At 41.8% G+C, this 21,773-nt stretch overlaps 3 protein-coding genes across 3 annotated transcripts; 1 reads left to right on the forward strand and 2 right to left on the reverse strand.

The window, feature by feature from the left end:
• Window positions 1-52: 52 nt before the first annotated feature.
• BDB00DRAFT_877452 (uncharacterized protein) lies at window positions 53-3,082 on the reverse strand (the record flags this gene model as incomplete). The annotated part of the gene is made up of 1 exon (XM_053127616.1): window positions 53-3,082. One exon carries the CDS (start codon window positions 3,080-3,082, stop codon window positions 53-55), a length of 3,030 nt encoding a protein of 1,009 aa, XP_052974653.1.
• Window positions 3,083-4,246: 1,164 nt separating this feature from the next.
• BDB00DRAFT_877453 (uncharacterized protein) lies at window positions 4,247-5,071 on the reverse strand (the record flags this gene model as incomplete). Its single annotated transcript, XM_053127617.1, has 3 exons — window positions 4,247-4,474; window positions 4,541-4,667; window positions 4,875-5,071. The coding sequence occupies 3 exons, from the start codon at window positions 5,069-5,071 to the stop codon at window positions 4,247-4,249; spliced, it is 552 nt and encodes a 183-aa protein (XP_052974654.1).
• A 9,667-nt stretch (window positions 5,072-14,738) lies between these two features.
• BDB00DRAFT_848241 (Gti1/Pac2 family-domain-containing protein) lies at window positions 14,739-16,415 on the forward strand. Its single transcript, XM_053125297.1, has one exon. The coding sequence runs from the start codon at window positions 14,933-14,935 to the stop codon at window positions 15,977-15,979; it is 1,047 nt and encodes a 348-aa protein (XP_052974655.1). The 5' UTR covers window positions 14,739-14,932; the 3' UTR covers window positions 15,980-16,415.
• Window positions 16,416-21,773: the final 5,358 nt, after the last annotated feature.

Here is a 21,773-nt window from a genome sequence, read left to right on the forward strand (position 1 = left end):
GTGGAGGAGGTTAAAAAAGCTATTGGCGGGGATGGTGGTGGGGGTTAAGCTTTTAAGGTTGTATCGAGTGGTCAATCTGTTTATGCAATGGCGGTGGCCAAACATACTGTTGCAAATCGGCCGACGTCGCCATGGTTGTCAACATGTGGTGATACAGATCCCGAAGCAAGAAGCCCTGGATCGCACTATAGAACAAGACATCGCTCTGCAGCCTTTCCTGATCCCACGGTGACGCCGAGAACTTCTTTTTCGCATAGTATTTCTGGGTCAGTTCGTTATATATGTCGCGATTCTTTGAGTTTCGCAACCCGATATCCAATGCTTTGCCGAATGTGACTTGTGCATCCGCACCACCGTGAACGTCGCTATACGCCCAAGCAAGGTCTATCACCGATCCCAATGTGAATCCGAGACGTTGCTGGAACTGTTCATGGACCACGGGCATGCCCCATACCACGCGCGTCACAACACCTGGATCTTCTGCGGTCAAGATACGGCCAAGCACAGACTGAGAAATTTCGTTGTGGCGATTCAACACCCGGTCGGTGAGGATAGTGTACGATTCCTTGGTATCCAAGATATAGATTTGAATGCCCTTCATAATGACCTCGAGGGAATCGTCCCGGCGGATGACTTGGCGTAACAAGGGAGTGATAAAGGCCATTACGGGTCCTTGCTTGTCTTGCACAATCTTGTCGATATCAATATCCAAAGCGCTCAGTTGAGCAACTTGACTGATGAGATGCACGTGGACACAGTCGTTGTCTTCCAAGAACAAGTCGTCCTGATATGTATCTTCGACTTGGACACCTGGGGCATTGTTGTAATTGCTGGCGTTGGGGTTACTGTCAGCAGAGGATTCAGAGGATGAATCACCCGAATAGTCACTGTCGCTTTCGTCAGAACAGCCACTTATATCAGGGTTCACCACGCGTGGACCACGCTGTTTGTTCTTGAGCTTGATCTTGGGAAAGTTGTGCATAGGCATCGACATAGATTGGGGTTGTTCTTCTTGCTTATCCCAGCCATCCTCAGCATCTTCACGCGCCCAGCTGCCAAGCTGATGATGTGATACCGTATGGAACCGTGCTGTCTTCTGTTGTTGTTGTTCTTGCGGTGAAGATGTACTTGTTGTTTCTTGACGCTCCGCATTTCGACGCTCAATTTCTTCCCAATCCGCCACAGTATCTTGGTTCTTATCCCATCCACTCAGTGAGCTCTTGGCCAGCTGATTCCATGACACATCCTCCGGTCGCATACTCCAATCAAATTCGCCCTGTGCATGCTTGCTGTATGCTTGACTGATGGCATTCTGGTATGTGCGACTCGATTGCGGTTGCGGTTGTTGTTGTTGTTTCTGCGACTGTTGTTGCTTGCCGCTCGTCCAATCGGTTTCTTCTACATCATCTGCGCCCCATCCACCCAGCTGTCCAATGTCCGTCTTCCTGGGGGTATCGTCATAGATATCAGCAGCAAAGTGCAGTTCGTCGCTTGGAGCCTCAAATACTGGATCCTCATCTACTTCTTCAGTAAAGTAGCTTTGTTGATCATTGATTTGAGCAGCACTACTGGCACCCGCACTGTGTTCGACTGGCATGTTGTCATAGTCGATGGTTTCGCTATGGAAAGAACTGTGTGAACCGCTGGCTTCATCCAACGTACCAATCACACGCTCCTCGGTTGGTCTTTGCTGTTCGTGTACAAGCTCCTTCATGGATCGTCGGATCGCTTCTTCCATATCCGCAGCATATTGCGGATTCTCGTCGTCCCAATCGAGATGTGTCTTGTTTTCTGTTGGTTGTTGTTGATTATGTAAAGAAGACATTCTCGCCTTGCCAGCCTTTTTTCTTGACTGCTGTTGTGGAGAACGTTGAGCAGCGGGGGGAACGGTAGCAGGTGTTTCGACCAGCGAAATATGATCACCGTCCGGATTGGGATCTTCCTGTTGCGCCATGAAACGTTGACGATACCATTTTTCCAATGCCTTGCGTCCGGACGTCAAAATCACCGTATGGGGCCAGTAATGGTCGCGCCCACTTGGCCATCCTTTCGTCTTTTCATGCAATTCGACTAAACTCACGACATCAAAGACGGCGTAAACCAAAGCCTCGGGAGGCAAAGGGTTGTTGAGCCAGACACAATCCGGACCCAAGAATTGGAACGTGTCACCCAACTGTTTGGCTTTGGAGAATTCCTCAGAGGCAAACCAATCGGGACAATAGCGGGCCATGGCGTTGCTCAGACTGAGTTGTTCAACCGCAGCGGCTTTCATCTTGGCCTGCAAGTCGAGAACATGGGCAAGCTTGATTCTCTTGAATGCAGCTTCGATGGCTTGTGCATCGGCTCGGAATGCCCAGCCCATCAAAACGCGATCTGATTTGCCTTCTTCAGCTTCTTCCAAGATGGGGCCAAGACGTTGGTATGTTGCTTCCCCTCCAATGTGGTTTACCATGATAGCATAGCCTAGTGTAGTTGATACGGCAATTTGCAAGACTTGGAGTTCTGGTAACGCCTTTTTCATGCCCAGAAACTCGCAGTCAAGCGCCAAACACGAGGCTCCACGGATAGTAGGCATGGCTTTGTCTAATTGCTCCACCGTAGTAATGGCCTTGCAAGTGACAGTTGCGTTGTTGTCGGAACCACAACGTACGTGGATGGTATGCTTGTCCTCAATGTCCCAGTTTGTGCGTGGATTAAAGTTCAACTGGACAGTTTTACGATATGTGATTGTCTTTCCAGGTGGGCGCATAAATTGTTGTGGTTGTTGGTGTAGTTGTTGCTGGACGACACCATTTGTAGTAGCATTGTTGCTACTGCTACTACTAATACCAATTATATTGTCGGATCGCGGTGACGCGTCGGATGTCATCGATGCTTGCGGTGGTTTATAAGCTTTCATGGCTTCATAATTTCTACCACGGCCAACAAGTTGTCGTAGCGGGCGCATGACATCGTCCACCAGGTAATAGCCTTTATGTTCAAATTGTGAAAGCAGGCTCAATGCAGTCTCGCAAGAAAAAATGGTCGACTTCCAATAGTCAGTAATAGCAATCGCGCCATTTGCACCATTTCTATCTGTCATGCTGACGGACGGTTGTGGTGGGAATAAGTGAGGTATGTTTGTTGTTGTTATTGCTGTTGCTACTGTTGGTTGCGAGATTCTTTCAATTGCAATAAAAAAAGTGTGTGTACGCGTACGTGTGTGTCTGGTGGGTTGAAAGAGAAGGTGTATAAGGGCGATTTTTTTGATTTCACAGGGGAGGCGATTGAACTGTATGAAGCTAAAATTGGCATCTTTTTCGTCATACCAGATTATTGTTGGCACATGAGTATCTTACGAATAGCTATTGCTGTATTGAAGCAGAAGAGAGGACGCGGTAGAAATGCTCCAGCAAAGATGAATACAACTGTAGTAGATAAACGAACTTATTGAGTTTTGGTTTGCGGGACCAGCAGCAGTAACAAATCATGAGCGAAATATGTAGCCCATTTGTGTATATTGATATCGTCGGCTGAAATTGCAGGTCTTCCTCCTCTGTTGTTTGCGGAACCTTTTTTGCTTCTTCGTTAAAGTGGTTAGCTCACGTAATAATACAGTCAAATCTGTAGTTATGCATGTTCGCAGCAGTAGTGAAATACTAACTTTGCGGGGCATCTTTTATTGAATAATGAAAGTTTGTTCAATACAATCACAGAAAAGGCTGTCTGGGTAAGTTCTCTATGTGAATTGCGCTACTAGCCTTTAAAATGTTACTATATCTCCTAAAGAAAGGATATACTATAGTCTTATGTTTACAATCTTCGTGGGTTTCAAAAGGTATCCCCGAAAGTAACATAAGACGAGTAGAGAAACTGGTTTGTTCGGTCAAGTAAAACGACATTGTCGTAGCTGCCTCCCGTGGATCGTTTCCGTCATCCTTTTCAAATGGAACGAGTATTGACAGCAGTTTGAAGTTCTCATTGAGGATAGCCAGAAATGGGCTTCTTGTCGTACAGGTATTCATATGAATATAACAGGATATGCGTTGAGACTGCCAATATCCAACAAGGACGGTATCCTTTATCCTTGTCGGAAGCGCTTCCAGGGCTAAATGACAACTCACTTTGTCATAATGATCATGAACTACCTTCGAGTCCAGGATCGGTTGCCATCAAGCCACATTTAACATGCGTGGATCGATCAATGATATTGTAATTTCGAGAAAATGTTCTCGAAAAAACCAGACTGTAAAAGCGAGTAATCTAATCATGGTATCGGGAAAAATGTTGGTAATTTTAAAAGATCCGGTCGTGTTCCTTGGCGTATAAGCGTATTTTTACATGATAAACGGATGATGTTGACATTTAACTGTGTCAGGTTTGGAGAAAGCACTTGTACATTGTGACCGACAACCAATATCTTTTGACATATACAAGCCTCATCCGCCTCATCCATGTTGACCCAAACACCAGAGGAGCCGCATGTGTATGGAGTCTAGTAGTAGGTAATTTTCATTTTTTTCTAGCGTGCTTTGAAGGTCCAACATCAACGCACCAGTACAATATGCGTTGCAGTGAGCTGGAATGCACTTGCTGTAATTCTCGTTGCTTCTCTTCTATGGTTGACTTGGTCGATGCTGGATAACACCTCCAATGGTTTGGCTCGGCGGCGGAATCGTTTTCGACCTCTAGGGTTTTACCTTACTATCTGTATCTGCCAAAATATACTGTGTTTGCTATGGCTGACTCTATTGATTTTCCCAGTGGTTTTGTCGACAGTAATATCACCAGAGTAGCACCAGGAGTATGACAGTGCGCAGTAACCTTCGCTTACATCTGAACCTTGTATCACTTGCATATCTCCCACATATTCTACACCCTCTATGTCTTTTTACAATGTCATTCTAGAGTTAAGCTCAACAGGGTCTTCTTTCCCCGCTGCTTCAGCCAAGCCCGTTCCCTTGACTGTGGTTTCGCTAGATAGTAGATAGGGACAGTGAAAATCTCGTTCATCCCATTCTGCGCGCCACACATTAGATGACGAGGCATTTTGGCTATGTATATCCGACGTGCGGACTAAATTACTTGGCATGAAAGTCGGTTTTAATGTCACCGAAAGTTTTACTGCTGGCCCAGCATGATATTGAAAACATTTCCTTTTACAAAATCGGCTTCTGCTCGAGAACAGCGTCTAGACTTATACGTAATATACGTTTTTCGGCTAGAATTTGGCGTCTCGAAAGTTACTCAGGGAGATTTCCATAGCAAAAGTGTTCAGTCAATTAAACTTGTACGTACTGTAGCAAAGAAAGAAGAATGTAACGCGTATAGTGAAAAAAAACGCTCAGTTTATGTAGTAAACAACAGCTACTCGAGCTGCTTTCATCTCTTTTATTGCTCATGTAATAATTAAGAAATTGTGATCTGGCAGAGTTGTTAAATAATTGTTTTTGCTTGAGCTGTGAGGATATACCGACCAAAATTGACGAGCTTAGAGCGAGATAATAGAAAAAGTAGTATCTTACCCTGGGATTTTGTGAAAAATACATACAGCTGCTGAGCGTGGCGCTCTATCATTAAATTCAGAGGAGCTCACTGAAGCATTCGGCACGATACCAGCGCTATCTATAACAACCAGACGATAGGTCATATCATGAACAGTCCCCTTCGCTCTGACACTGAGCTACCCTGTGGCATTTGAAAAAAAAAGCCCTGCCTGCGCTTATTCATGCCCTCAGAGAAATAGACCGTTTAAGTTAACCTGAAAAACACCAATAATGACGATGAAAAACCAGCTCCAGAAGCTGCGTTAAACCTCCTCCACTGGCTACTTACAGCCAAGAACACAAGTAACTCTCATATTTATACTTCATGTCAATCGTGTATACCGCTCTTCACTTCTTTTATCATCCGTGTACCACACATACAACTTCCCCTTCACTAGCATAACTTTTTCCCCACAGGGGGTTTTTCAGTCACTGCACCCCCTCATAATACATACAAAAATGTATACATCTCATATCATCCTGTACCGCATGGAAGCGACCACATGCCCATCGGCGCCGATTATAATTTAGTCTTCTACAACTACATATATATTTTAACGTATATATACTGCCGCTACTACACAGACTTGGCTGCATATAACGTGTAGTTTTAGTTTAGGTCCAAAGCAGTATATTGTAGTAATAATTTGGACTTTATTGTTATGTCCAATATAGTATTTCACAATTTGAGATCGAGCGGGCGGTGCTCTGAGCAAGGCAAAAGCTATATTTATTGGCTAGATGGTTACTAAGACGAAAAGAGACTTGTTGAGCAACACTATAATTACTAAAGGAAACATGAAGCTGAACAGAATCTAGTACTGTTTACTTTCTTGATGCAACTATCAGCTGCTGATTTATACTAGGAAAAGGCTCATACAATCATTTTGCCTGCTGTTGTGAGCTCGAATCCAAATAACTCTTTATAGAGATCTCGATGATAAGAAAATGTGAAGTATATGGAATCCTTAAGTAAAATAAATTTTTGGCGAAACGTAATAAAATGTAAGTGTTGCATTCTCATGTCATAATAAGTAGCAATCTCTAATAATCAGGGAGAAGCTTGCTGTCGTTATACAAGAACAGTTCTTCTTAATTCTATATAGGTTCTTGCCTAATACCATTAGTAGTTATTCACTTTAATCATTAGACAAACGATCGTCATACCTACCGTCGCTGTTATCATCTTTGTCGGTCAACTTAGCAAAATATGGAAGTCGGGTTGTTTTTACGACATATCGATTAATAAACAGCCACATCCGAAATCTTTGCAAGCTACTTAATTTGTTCGTCAGGCCGACGATAAGGTTGCCAAAAAAACCATAATTTTTTTGGGGGTGGGGCGAAAGCAAGAGGAGAATTAAGTGAATGAAAAGTGGTTCATGTACGACTCGGCAATATCGAAGAATTTTGGTGTTATGTTATCAAAAAGCACAACAACAGCAACGTGATTATTCCCGCCATGTTATTGCTGGTTGCAGTAGCACCAAGTTGCTGGGTCATGAATCATTAAGCTCAAAACGACATTGATCTTTTGAGGGGGGATAATATATATGTCAAGCGCAGGAGGGAGCGAGCAAGGATTGATCAACCAACGCACACCGTCATTACCCATCTTTCCGCTCCCCCTGATGATACTACGAATGATCTCTTGTTACATAATATGAGGCTCGAACGATGAACCGTAGTGCAGGTGCATCGATAATGTGAGTTGCGCGACTGGCGTGTTGGGGATATAAATGAGCCCGGAAAGCAAAGAGGGAAAGGACTATGCACACATGCACATAAAGAGAGAAGTAATATTTGGAGAAGTATGATGTGATTGGGATAAGAGTCAAAGTTTAAATTTGATTAAACAGTCCAAGTGCATAAACTCAAAATGTGTTCAATCTTGATACCGGGATGGCTATTAGGTTGTAGAAGCATAATACAGCTAGGCCAGTCCATCATCGTGGCTTGGGTATATACAACTTTTCCCTTCACCTCTCAGCTGTCATCGCCGCTCTCTGTATCTTTGCTAAAAATTTATAATGATCTTTATTGTTGACGAGAGGGACGTGCATTTGGATTGGTAATTTTTTCTCAGTGCATACCATAGTTAAAAGGCCTATGATCACGGTTTTCCACATAACACAGGCAGCATTGTAAACTTTATGCAACTTCCACCTGCACGATCTGGCTGTGCAGCAATTTGTGACGTTTATCAAAGCTTTAACTTGTAGAAGGTCAAAGAAAAGCTCTTGCTATACAATTTTCAGCACTATGTCGAGGAGAGGGATAGGGGGAGTAGCCAACACTAATGCATGCGCATTTTATTTCTACATGTCAGATCAATAAACGTCCTGTTCTGTAAATAATAGCAGCAGTACAGTAGCAGCAGTGGATAGCAGGTAATCGAGAGTTTATCCTTAATGCAACCTGTAACGGACAAGTCCACTGAAATGGTTTAGAGCACGCTATAAATAAGGGACAACTGTGGGGAGAGTAAGATTAGTAAAACTCTATGCGAGTATGATATGTATGCAGAAGCTGTCCCGTCATTCGAGTTTTGCATGTACACACATGTACATATGATACTCGCTTGTCGTCGCAAGCTTTCTTACTCTTCCGGAAAACGCCTTAAAATGAAGATGTAGCTTTTTCTTTATGCAGCATAGATTGTACCAATATGAAACACGTAAATCTCGTTGATACGTACTATTTAGACAATTCTCACTTTAAAACAATGATCTGGTGGCGGTAATAAGTACGTGTATGCTGGGCTGCTGCTGCTGCTTTGACTGGCTAGTGCTGTAGTTTTGCTGGTACTAATAATAATAACGTTCTTCTTATCGGTTATCTCTTTGACATTGCCTTTTAAAATGTGCCAAATAATGTAATTCTCTTGGAGATAGTCAAACTTTTACAAAGGTTCGTTTGACCCTTAGTTTCGAGGTACGCAAATGATGGTGTCAATCGGGTCCGGCCTTAATAATATAAAATGGTAGTACAGCTTTTATTTTCGAGGAGGTTTTACCTTTTTTTTTTGGGGGGGGTGGGGGTGGGGGAAAGGAAGGAGGAAAGAGAACGCTCAATAGTGCTTCTTCTTCAATGCTTATTGGTATATGCTCATAAAACACACATTGCATTCACAAAAACTTTCGAGACGCTAGCAATAACATGACACGATCGAACCTATCATCGAGGAATATAACGATGGATCTTCTTCTTCATCATCTCCCTGCTCGCTCCTCCATTTTTTTCCTCGGTCCAGTCAACGATTCAATTATTTTACTATTTATCATTACTGAACCCTTATTTGAACTCCCCCGCCCCCCTGGTTATAATCTCATTGAAAGGAAATTTGAGAAAGAGAGAAGAGAACTAGTTTCTATAATTTTCAAACGATGCCGAAACATGTTCGTAATTCTGGTTTTCAAGCTCTTTCAGTTCGTGTTGCGAAGCATTCCTTTCCAAACCTTTGTATACACACCCGACACACACAGATCATGGCAGCGGTCACCCCAGTTACTACTTTCCCTTGTCCCTCTCCCCTTGGAAACAGAAGAATGATAAATTACATAGCTGAACAACGACGTCCGGAATAATTATATAATATCTTTACTAGCATAGTAGCAATTTGCTTGAAAGAATGGATGCATGAACATGAGTTTTATAGTAGCATATAATGTAGACAACACGAGCTCTAGTGGATACAATTTAGCTTTTATCTTTCGTGCGCGGCCCTTTTATTACATGTTCATGCGAGAAGTCTAAAACAGAGAGTTATATTGAAAGTATACATATAAAAGAAGAGGAGTGGAGGGCCCTGCGTAGTAGGGCATTCAAGAAGCTTTTTTCCTCTTTCATTGCCTATTGCGGGGATTCGCCCGCGCTTTTTTCTTAATATTTACCCCAGAATTTCTGCTATGGCTATTGATAAATGAACACCTGGAGTACAAAAAAAGCGGGGATGGGAGGTTATTATGTGTATGTGAGTTGCTATTGCGATTATAACTATTAATTTTTCGAAAAGGGATAGTACTGTATGTTCTATATGCCTAAAGTAAGAAAGAGGAATGAAAATAACAACAACCAGAAGGGGGGGGTGGAGTTGGGGGCAGTGATTTCGTTTGAGAAGGACATTTATATACTCTCTTTGCTATCATACTTTACAAATATGATAAAAAAGTGGTGTATTTAGTTGTATTATAGTCCGAATCTAAATACATAGTGCGCACAAAACAACATAAAAAAAGGCGGGCAATAAGGATAGTACAAATGCATTCACATATGTCCCAATTGTATGGTCTTAACCTTAGCACCCCTTATTCTCCTCCCCTTTACCAAATTCTTGGCCTCCAGGTAAACAGACTTGTAAGTTTATGATTTTTATTTTAAAGTGATAAGAATTCAACCTGCAGAAAGAGACGGTTATTTATCTAATTCTGGGGGTGTAAATGTGTGTGGTGCTGTTTGAGTAATAAAAGCGAGAGGAGTGATTTGAAGTTGTGGTTTCTACCGATCGGCTTTTTGGGGGGAGGGGCAGGAATTGACTGATGCTATAAAGTAACTTTTTATTGAGGTTTAAACTGGATAAAGTAGGGCTTGCCTCTCAGACCCTAGAGGAACGTTAGTGCTCTTTTTTTATTTTATAATTTACTATGTCGTTCATTTATCTGTAATTATCAAGGGTTGTATGATAGAATAACATGGAATTATGTTGTTGTCGGGTTGGGCGACGCATCTAATATCGTCAGTGTATCTCTTCCCCCACTGTGCCCAGACAACATCAGTCAATTATGAAACAACCGCATTTTATATGTAAGTGTTTGAACACTCTTTTACTGCTCCCCACGTCTTTTCCAACTCAAAATAGCAAAACCGGGGCGCAACAATTTAACACTTTAATTGGTAATGTTGTTATACTCTATCTCCACTTCTGGTGTGTGGTGCAAAGATCAATACTTTTTTTCTCATCACATTACCAATATAAACCGGAATATGTTGTGTATGGTTTCTTTCATCATTGGTAACACATGGCGTCAGACACACATATGCTTATCAGAGTAAACCCTTTGATTGAGAATGATGATGGATATCAAGAAACCGTGGGGAGGAGAGGGGGAAACTCCTTTTGTGCAACTTATCACGTAACGATTGTAGTATCAGCAGTGATCCGTTATCGATCAATGATGACATATATTTGCGAGAGTACAAAGAAGTAAATGTTTATGAGATGATGTCCGTGAATTCTGACGTAACATTGCATCGTAAAGGGTAAGAAAAGGTTTAGAGTTGGTCACACATACATACGCATGGATCCGATTATGGTGTGCATCTCTTGTAAGTATTTATGCAGATGTAGATATGACGGGAACCTATTATCCCAGTCATGATGTCTATCAGCGCCATGTTGCATTAGAGATAGAGAAGGTTAATTTTTTATGTAACATGTGATAAAAACATTTGACATTATAAACCAACAACAAAGCATACGGATAAGGAGCTGAGGGGTCTCTCAGCCGAAAAACAACACACAAAATGCACAATGACCATTTGGGACACATATGGTAAAATGCCAATTGATAGTATATAGTAGTCACTTGATGAGTCAATGGTTAGCAGCGTGCACGAGAAATAAAAACAAACTATTTTGTCAAATGATTTCTAACTTTGTTACTACACCATCAAGGGACAAACCCCTCACGCCTTCTGTTAACACAGAAATCTGCATAGTTAGTAGTCAACCTTCTCCAACTTTTTGGTTTGTTTTTAGAAACACATGGTATGAGAGGGTTGTTAGGTTTAGTTTTTCATAAAACAACGTGTACTTAAAAACCGCTTCCAGACGAGATTTGGAGGGGGACAGAGCGTGTGTGTGTGTCTTTTTGTATGGTGGTTACTGTTACTATTTATGTCACTGTACAACATTTGACTAAAATGGAGACATGTACTCGGTGAAACACAAGAAATGATCGAATTACTTTGCAACTGACATGTAGCAAGAGAGAGAGAGAGCGACCCCCCCACTTCCCTTCTAAAAGAAATGTTATTTATCACACAAATTAAAGTCAGCCGGGTCACACCACGAGCATGGAAGCTTACTTGGAATAGTTTGGTAAGAAAAGAATACAAAATGAAAAGGAGTGTGTGTATTGTGTTTGTGTGCGTTGAAATCGCTTAATAGTGGGCTCGCAATTAAGTAGTTTACCGGTGCAACAGAACCATTTCTAACGAGGGGCCCGAACGTTTACTATATTTTTTTCTGTTTCCGTAGCTGAAAAGAAACAAATCGCGTGATATGGAGTGCCGTGGGTGGAGTGGAGTTTCTATCTCTATTTTTCAAAGATGTTGTTATAGTTGTTATTGATGTTAAATTGTATATAATTACAATGAATACCATCAATTATATCTCTCTCATTCTCATTCTTTCTATTTCTCACATATCAGTACGCGAGGCACATCCTAAAAGTGTGGTATAGGAAAAGTCGATAGTGTTCTTTCGCGACCGGGCCCCGTCGATCCTTTTTCATTTCTTTATATGGTTACTACATATACCAAGAAACTTAAAAAAATCTTGCACCCTAATTTAAACCTCTCTGTTCTCACCCCCCGACAACTCGGTCCGTCCAGTTAAACAGCGACCGACCACAACGACGTAACTCTTACTTCATCGATTTATCGGCCAGCATGAATCGCAATACTCATAGATCAATCCAAATCTTTCTATTGGGAAGCATGATACATCATTCCCAATGTGTAGTGAACAAATGCTACTGCTGAGTAGGTTAAATAGAGCACTCGGTACAGAATCAAAAAAAAAGCTATTATTAATCCACCCCTCTTTGATTGTGACACAAAATGGGAAAAATGAAATGTTTCTTTTCGTCTGTAGTATATTAGCTGTGAAGTAAGTAAATTGAACTAGCAGAAAAAATGATGTATATATATATATTATAGACTAGCATATTTTGATGGTGATGCATCATGTTTCATTATAAGAAAAGATAGAGCCAGAAAATGAAAGAAATCTATTTATGTATCCTCTTTCTTGCTTCTGTCCGTATATGTATAGCATGCACCGTTTACTTTCGGCAACACACAATAAACATTTTATATTGTAGCAGCAGCAGCAGCAGCGGTAACTAAGCGACAGCTGTAACATAGCGACAAAGTGGTAACTTGGTTACCGTAACTATTGGCAGCCGCAACTAGGCAACAGGTAATAAAAACGCTGGGTGCCACCGAAGTAATCATTTTGGCGAGACAAAGAAAAAAAGGATGATCATTAATGGCTAAAGTTTTTTTAAGGTTTAGCCTCTTTGTTGGACGTTTGTTGTTGATCCTTTTTTTATTTTATTTTTTTTGTTCCTCCGCCGGTAATCGGCAATGAAATTTAGACTTTTCCATGTGTGCTGCGTTTCTCTTTAGGGGGTCGCGTTGATGGGGGGTGGAATATATTCGGGGGATTGTCAAAGAAGAACCAAAAGAGCCTGTTTACTCACAACACACATATATACTTTAATAAAGCGACAGGAAGGTAAAGTAAAGGAGCCAACCCAGAATCATACAAGTATATATGAATGATTGAAAAGCCAAAAGCCTAGTACACTGTTTACAAGCACAACAAATGCTATTTAGAGTTGTAATATGATAATAAGACTGTCAAAGAACAAAGGCGAAGGGAACATGTATAAAACCCCATGATGCACGCCCTATGCATATAAAGTTTTTTTGGCTTGGTCATGTGTGCGTGCGTGTTATGTGTGGTTAAATGAGAAGTTGGGGGACGGGAGGGGGGGAGTCTTTAGGAAAAGTCTTATTTCTTTTTGTGATGACAACTGCCGAATTCATGCATTTTTATGTTTAAATGACGACGTGCCCCTTGGCCCCCTTTTATTTTTCCGGCCGATAGTGGCTGGTACTAATAGGAATTACGCTTCTTCTTTGGGTTTGGATTTGGGGGGTGGGAGAGGCACAAGGACTGATACATTAGGAGAGAAAGAGAACTTAATGATCGTTGTGAAAAAGAGAGAGAGAGAGAGAGAGAGATAGGTGTCGGGTGGGGGTGTCGTAGGGCAAAACGGGAGAGAAAAGCTTCGATCACTTTAAGAATGGATATTGTTGTTTCTTGACTAAAACACCCCAGAATAAAGGAGGGGTTGGTTGTTCCCTTCTCTCCCTCGTAAACATCGTCTCTCTCTTTTTTAAACAGCCACGGCTTCAAAAATTTGGCTGAAAAGGCTTTTTTCAATCTTTGGGGGAGGGGGGATTGTGTGGAGGGTGCGCACACCAAGAGAAGAGAACATTCTTCCGGCATTGTATACACTGCTTGGTACTTTACTACACGCACACGCTTAGACTACTATCGCTCACACTTGCCAACGCATTGGCACGGGTTCCAGGGTTTTAGGAATGAACAACAACACAATGTCAGATGGAAAAACAAAGAACAAAGAATGTGCCTTATTCTGTAAAACATGCGCTTTCATAATCTGATTATTATATATTTTTCATTTTAGTGTACCAAAAGTCTAGACTCTGATTTTTCCCGCCATTTCCGAGTGTCTGGTTATAAAGTTTTATTTAGGATGTGTGTGTGTAAACGAGCTAGCACAGTGCTAGTAGTAGTAGTAGTAGTTTAAGGTGTGAGCTATGCTGTTGTTGTTGTGGTGTCATGCAACCACTGATGAGTAAATAATTTGGCAAAGGTATAAATTGTATAGCACCCACCACTCTCCTCTAGGAATCCTCCCTTCCCCCCCCCCAAATTGAACCTTGATAGTAATAGTAATAGTAATAGTAATGGTGATAGTAATAGTAATAATAATAACAACGATAATAATGATGATAGTAAAGCAGCCCTTTCTATATTTCATTAATCTGTTGCAATACTAGCAGCTTACCTCTACTCTTGCTAGAGGCCCCCACCCACCAACATAGTCTTTCATAAACTTTAAATGGGATAAAGGCGTGTTGCGGTCTCGACTCCTACAAAAGGATGGAGAATCAAGATTTTTCCCGATTCGGAACTACCAAGCTTTCTTGGTGTCACTCCCCCAGGAATAGTTGCTGCCAAGAATGCTTTTTTTTGCTCATCGCAGCAGCATGCATGATGCTTTTTATGTTTTTGTCCCTTGAGATGATACGTTGATCATGGACTCCATTCTCCCTTTTATAAATAGCAGGGTCTCTGCTGGTCCAAATCCCCCACTTTTTTTCTTTCTTTCTCTCGTATTCTCCATCCTCTCTCTCTTTCTCTCTCTCGCCTTATCTCTACCTCTTTCTCTCTTTCTTGTCCTTTCTCTCCTCGCTTTCGCCACACCGCACTCAGCAACAACTGCCACAACAACAACAACAACCACAACTATCAACTATCAACAACAGCAACAGCAACAACACAAAGAACTTAGAAAATACATACGATGGAAACTTACATCGGCTACATCAAGACCCCTCAAGATGCACTTATTGTCTTTGAGGCCTGTAGACGAGGCCAACTAGATCGCGTCCAGCGTCGCCTTTCAACAAAAGAACGCATCCACATCCGATCCGGCTCTGTCTTTGCTTGGGACGAGCGGGAAGCAGGCATGCGCCGATGGACCGATGGCCGAACATGGTCACCCAGCCGTGTGCTCGGCAGCTTTTTGACTTATCGCGAGCTCGACACAAAGCGCCGCCCTCGCCGCTCATCGACCACCTCTTCATCATCCGTTACAACCTCCTCTGCTGCCGCCGCCGCCGCCGCTTCTCCCTCTTCATGCTTACCGGCTGGCAGCAAGGCCGCAGCTGCGTGCTCCTACAAACAAGATGGCTTGATCAAGCAGAGTTTCTCCATCTGCACCGCTGCTAACCAAAAGCTGCATCTCATCTCCTATTACACCAAGACCGATGTCCTCACTGGGCGTTTGAAGCAGCCCTCAGCCGATCCGATGCTGAGCCAAATTGTGGTGCCCAGAGGATTATATCCAGAGCTTAATCCACTGGACACTAGCGGAGGTCATTCTGCTACAATTCACAACATGCGCCAAGCATCTTCTACTTCGTCCATGGTTTCTTCTCCGCCCATGCATCATCATCATCATCATGCTCATCACAACAAGACTTCAATTCCTCCTTCGCCTCCACCATCTCTCTCCAGCTCACCCATCTCGTCCGATGAAGATATGGTCATCGACTCCTCCTCATCGCCGCATTATGACCATCACTTTTATACAGCAACCTCACAACCACCGCCACCGCCGTCAGCCTCGTTCTGTCACTCATTACCGCCTCTATCATACCCAACAACATCATCGTCTTCATCATCTGTTGCCGCTTCTCCACTGTTAGCCGCATCACCCTCATCATCGTCTTCGTCTTCAAACGCTTCGCCATTGCTGCCGATACAAGAGATCCCTATGAACCATCGACTACGATCGTCCGAGGACCAGCGTCAGCTCAGTGCACTCCATGGCCGTCTTCACTTATAAAACATATTGTATTATCACAACAACACCACCTCCTTTCTTTCAGCTCTTTTTTTTGTCACATACCCATCTCTTTTTCCCGTTTTATAAATCTTACAGCTAACTTTAAAGAACCATGCATTTTAAACAACTTAAAACACATTCCCAAGCACCCTCGCGATTCACTCACTTTTCACTTAAAGCACACACTTCTTGCGCACTCTCTCTCTCTCTCTCTCTCCATCTCTCTCACTCCTTATATACATAGTCACTGCCAATTCATACATAATCATAGTTGACGTCAGTGTAATAGCAAATAATAGTAGGCTCTTTGTTCATGTACACTTGTCTAGTTTTTGTCTTAATCATAAAGTTGCATTTTCCGATACCCCTCCTTTTTCCTTCAAACACGACACACTAAAAGGTTATGGTTTTCCTTCTTCTAATGCAATGTGTATGGGGTTGGTGTGCATATAAAACAAGCTCATTTTGGACTACTTGTTAGTAGAGGAGAGTCTCTCTCTCTCTCTGTGTCTGTCTCTCTTTTCAACCTAATATACCACCGTCACCCCCAAAACTTTCAACTCAACTTTGTTTGCCTGCATACATACAGTATTCATTATAAGAAGAATGGAAGGTCTGTCCGATAAGAGAGGGAGTGGCGTAAATGATAAACCTTTTTTTCATTATTTCCTCTTTCCGTACCTTTCTTTCTTTCTTCGCCCATCTCCTCCGACGCGCACTCTCAATAGTGTAATGCATCATTTCTTTGTGTTTCCATCAACAACAGCAGCAACCTTAATAATGAATCCGATAATCGTTTTAACACGATAACAAAAAAAGGTTTTGACTCCGCCAGAGTTTTGGGGTCCTTTCAACGCCCAAAAGGTTTCTTTGGTAGATCAATTCACACTGATCCGTGAAACCCACACTTAAGCTCTTTATGGAGTTTATTACTAACCAGCCAACTAGGAACCAGGAGATGCATCAAAAAAGAAGCATATAATAGCATAAATAGTAGTTTATGGCTGCCGATATTCTTTTGTTGTTGTTACATATTGTATTTTTAAACAAGCACCAATTTACAGAACTCAAATATACACATAACAACTTATAAAACAACAAATCTCGTTCTTTTTTTTCTTTTGGGGGGAGGGGGCCAAAAGGAGCATATATCATACTACGGGCTAAGATTTTGCTTTTTGGAGGTGGGAAAGTTTTAATGCAAGCGATCGACCTCATACCGGGCTCGTTGTGAATCCCTCCTCCTCCCTTATTCCAATCAGTCTCCTTTCTTCCATGACTACTAGTAGAAAGGCAGTAGTAGTAGTATGTAGTGATCCATGAGTGTGTGTGTTTTCTTAAAAATATGCCTAACTTTATATGTTGTATATCATCACATAGCATACAGACTCTAGCAAATTTTAATTTTGCTGGCCACTAAAACTGTGATTTCAGAATTTTGGGCTTTGGTGCATGTTGGTTTCCTTATATATCTAATACACTCTCCCTTGCCGCATCTAACGATCGATACCAGTTCTGTTTCAGCTGCTCGACACAAGATGGATGAGATAGAGTGAGTCGTTCTTTTCAAACCGGTAAATAAGCGAATAATGTATAAATCGTTCACACAGTCGTTTGAATAGCCTCATAAGAAAAAGACAGTATGCAGCACGGTCCATGAGAGAGATTGAGAGTAGCTACTACTACTACTACTATTACTATTATTCTTGATCTACGATTTACAGAACTGTTTATATTGTACCGAATTCTTGCATGCCGACAACAACAACATTCTTGTTGCTTCGTCAACATGCGTTGATATTCAGTTAGTGAAGCTATTGAACAATCCTATCAGCTCCAGGGTATTTTCATTCTTTTTTAATCAATGCAACCTAACGATGCATATACATGACATATCACTCTTGCATTACTTGCGACCTTTTCCGAGAGAGCAAGAAATAAGCAGCTACATGTGTATTTACTTGACCATTACAAAGTCAGCCGGCCACACCTTCCCCTCCCCCCCAAATATTGAAGTTATCTCTTTGTGTGCTAAAGAGATGTGTGGATCGTGCTCATTCTCTCATATAGCCCCCTTGCTGTCCTTCTTGTCATGCTGTGTAAAAGTTCGCCAGCGATGACCACGGACAATGATTGCACCGGTATCTACAACTCATATCTGCCTTTTTTCTAACCTATCCATTTTCGTACTATTATGTGGAATCAAATTCCCACTTATTAATAGGGAATGAAGGCGTTCATGGGTGTGTATTGGTCGTCGAAAGCATGTTACATGTGTGTGTAGCTACCCACAAATAAGTGGACCTTGCCCGTTGTCCTCCACCCCGCGGACTAGTTTCCTTAAACTTCGCTTCCACCCGAGAGAGAGAGAGAGTGTGTGTGTACACACATGTACGCACATTCCTCCCCCAAAAACCTGTTGTTCTTTTTCTTGTCTAGTAGGTTAATTGCTATGTAGTGGTGGTGACTTAAACACTTCAATGGAAACTGAGCGGCGGAAACAGAAATGTAGTTTGGCACAATGAGTGTTGTGTCGTGTTTTTGTGCAGCACAAAGTAATAAATTTATCATTAAAAAACCTTAAAAAAAAGGTTAAATTGCTGCCCCCACCCGTAATCATCGTCTGCTCGTTGTTTTGTCGCTTTGCCGGCCGGACCATTTATTAACTTTATAATGCATAGTAGTGAGACAATACAGCAATTCGATATAGTTAGTATATTTTTAAAATGATAAATTAGAAATGAAGCTCATTACATTATGTACAAATTGAAGGTTAAATGGTGCCATGATGATGATAGCGGTGACGCGGGTCCATCAGCCAACGCCATCGACAGCTCGCCCCTCTCCGTTGAGGCCTCCTCAGTTCACTCTCTCTTCCTAGATTGTTCTACTTCTTCTGTCTGAGTTACATGTTAGATGTACAACACAAAACTCCAGTCTTACACGAAAATGTACATTGTTACTGTATTTCAAAAAGAGGTCGAAAATTTTCTCTACATCGGACCCCCAAGAGAATGCTTAACCAATAGATCGGTAAAATGGAATCTACTTACTATTCGTGGGAATGGCAAAAAGTTATATAATACGAGTGCTCATTGTTTCTCGCGCGTTCTTGTTGTTATTTATTGTTGTCGCCGTTATGGCAGCTTAGCCATACAACATTGCATAATTATTTGTCACATTTATCATTTACTGATCATAACTGACTATCTGACGCCGCGACTTTTTGAAAAACCATCTCAACTCCTTGAGGGACCAAGTACTTGGAAAAGACAAGTAGTTTGAGATCAAGCTTGACAACGTTTTGGCTTAGAAAAGCTCGTTGAAATATGTAAAGTACACATGAATCAGTAATATTCTGTAACTGCACACGTGTTCTACTGCCCATCATGATGTTGTTGTATAAATGCTACAATGAGAGGAAATATTGATTGAAAGACTTGCGAACTGGCTTCTACCGTTGTTTGAGTATATCGGTCAGTATTGCCGACGCATACCTATACGTAGAGCAGCTCTTCACCGTTATTACGCTGAGGTACAGCGGAAAGCACCTTCCGGGAATGATTGTAATCCGTAGTGCAATATGGTACAATAAATCATTCAAGATCCTTCTGTTCCATGGTATCCAAGTGTGATTGCAACTTCCACCCAAGCCCAAGGGTTAGCCAAACCGACCAATAAACTACCCGTCTTGACGGCCGTGATAGCAGCCCTTGAAGGGCCTCTTGACAATGTGATGGCCAGCAATTTAAAATCAGGGTTGATATGGTGGGTGCATATGCGCATGCTACCTTTGTTTGTCTTGCTTGATCTGCTCTATCTAACTGATCGTTTATCTTCCATCCACTACTATTAGTCAGGTGTTTGAGTTTTATATAAAAACACCAGGAAGAAACCAGTAGATTAATATATGCACCCAGCAGGGAAGGAGGAGACAATTGTAATTTATAAACACCAAGGAGACTTTAACCCTTGGCTCAACAAATTGGATCTTTTAGTCATGGCCAGCACAAAGTTTCAAATGATGTTGCTTGCTGCCATTTAGTTATCGTACAACTGCACACTTTTTAAACAGTTTCGGTGAAGCCAAGGCAATGACTGTGATTTGGATTGGCTGGCACCACTGCCCCATGTCGTTTGCCACCGCATCGTCCTATCAGACTAGTCTACCATGCAAAACATACAATGGAGAACAAGATGGTGGTGACCTGAAGGATAGAATACACCTGTTAGTCGGCATGAAAAAGTGAGGAGTATTCATCATCATATGACGTAAAAAGAAGACTCTCAGTCTCATTACTAACGTATACAAAGAGTAATTAAGATCTTCTTGCTTCATGAATAAGAATCAAAGAAAAAAACCTTACGAAGCTGCATTACAAGGAGGATTTGGGGGGAAGGTGGTTGCATTTGAGAAAAGCAAGCTCTGTTTTACCACATGATTTTTGTCATAATAGACTTTCTTACTGCCAAAACAAGCTTTTGTCTGGCTCAGAAACAGATGACCTGCTGGGAAGGGGTTTGGGTCTTTTCTAGTCTGTCCTTGTCGATGACAAATACTTAATTGTATAGCGCATTAACAAGCTACCAGAGCGAAATGTATGCATGAGTAAGAGGGATTGCATGCCGGACATATCTCTTTCTTTTTTCACCCTTTAGTAAACAGCGGCGATCCTCGTTTGATTTCTTTAATCCTTCAATTCATTTTTACTGCTTTCGGACAAAAACCCATATTGCTGGTTCCTTAAAGCTCTCCCGTGATCTTATTAAGCATCGAGTGGTGTGTGTATATGATCATCCTGTATCTTCTCCTATTTGTTTATGCTGTACAGACACTAGCACATACTGAATTGTGGATGGCATCGACGTAAATAGCATCAATGCAGTTGCTTACTCTATCTTCTCTCTTACATCTTCCATTTCTTCTCCTTTTATGTACATACTCGTTGCTGCTATTAAAATGATCAAAAGAAAGAAGCATGATGTCGATCTCCCTCTCCGTCCAATTTTTTCTTTATTTCAAAACGATCGGCCGATAACGGTTTAAAAGAGTGATCGTAAAACACATGTATGATGATGATGATGATGATGGCATACGATGCCTATCCTTGGGGTGTTGCAATTAATGGAAGGAAAGTGATGCTCCTCGGGTTAATAAATTATTTCTTCAATAAACTTTGACGAAATTACTGTGTCGCAAAAACGCCCCGCATCTTGTTTAGTTGTGTGCCCAGTTCAAGACCGGGCGTGGCCGAAGGTATTGACGGACAAACAATCAATTACAATGATTGTAAATAAAGTTCTTGTCACAAAAGCCTCGCACACTTTCCGCGAGGAGGGTGATGGTGAATTGTATGTGGGTATACAGAGCACATATTCTCATACTTCCAGCGAATATCGATGCGGCGCTGCACTGACCATTATAAACTTAAATAAGAGACGCACAAAATAGAAGATACCATGCCACAGACCATCAGCCAAGAAACATATTCAAAGAAGAACACAGCCAAAATATAAAAAGACAATCGACAGAAAACAAGCATGATCAATATTCTTCTTTGACTAAATCAGAGTTGTAGTTGCCGGCTTAAACACATCGTCAGCACTCGCTCTTCCGGCAAAGTTCGACATGTTTTGGCTGTGCAATGGACTCTTCTTCATCTTTTTCTCAGTACATGTTTGATGTACAGGTTCAGCTTGGTTATTTTTATGGTGCCATCATCTCTTTCTTTACCATGTTTTTAAAATCATGCGCATCATAGCTGTTCTCAGACGCCACACTTTATCCGTTGGT

Source organism: Zychaea mexicana (assembly GCF_025766255.1).
Source record: "Zychaea mexicana strain RSA 1403 chromosome Unknown BDB00scaffold_109, whole genome shotgun sequence".
Taxonomy (NCBI): domain Eukaryota; kingdom Fungi; phylum Mucoromycota; class Mucoromycetes; order Mucorales; family Lichtheimiaceae; genus Zychaea; species Zychaea mexicana.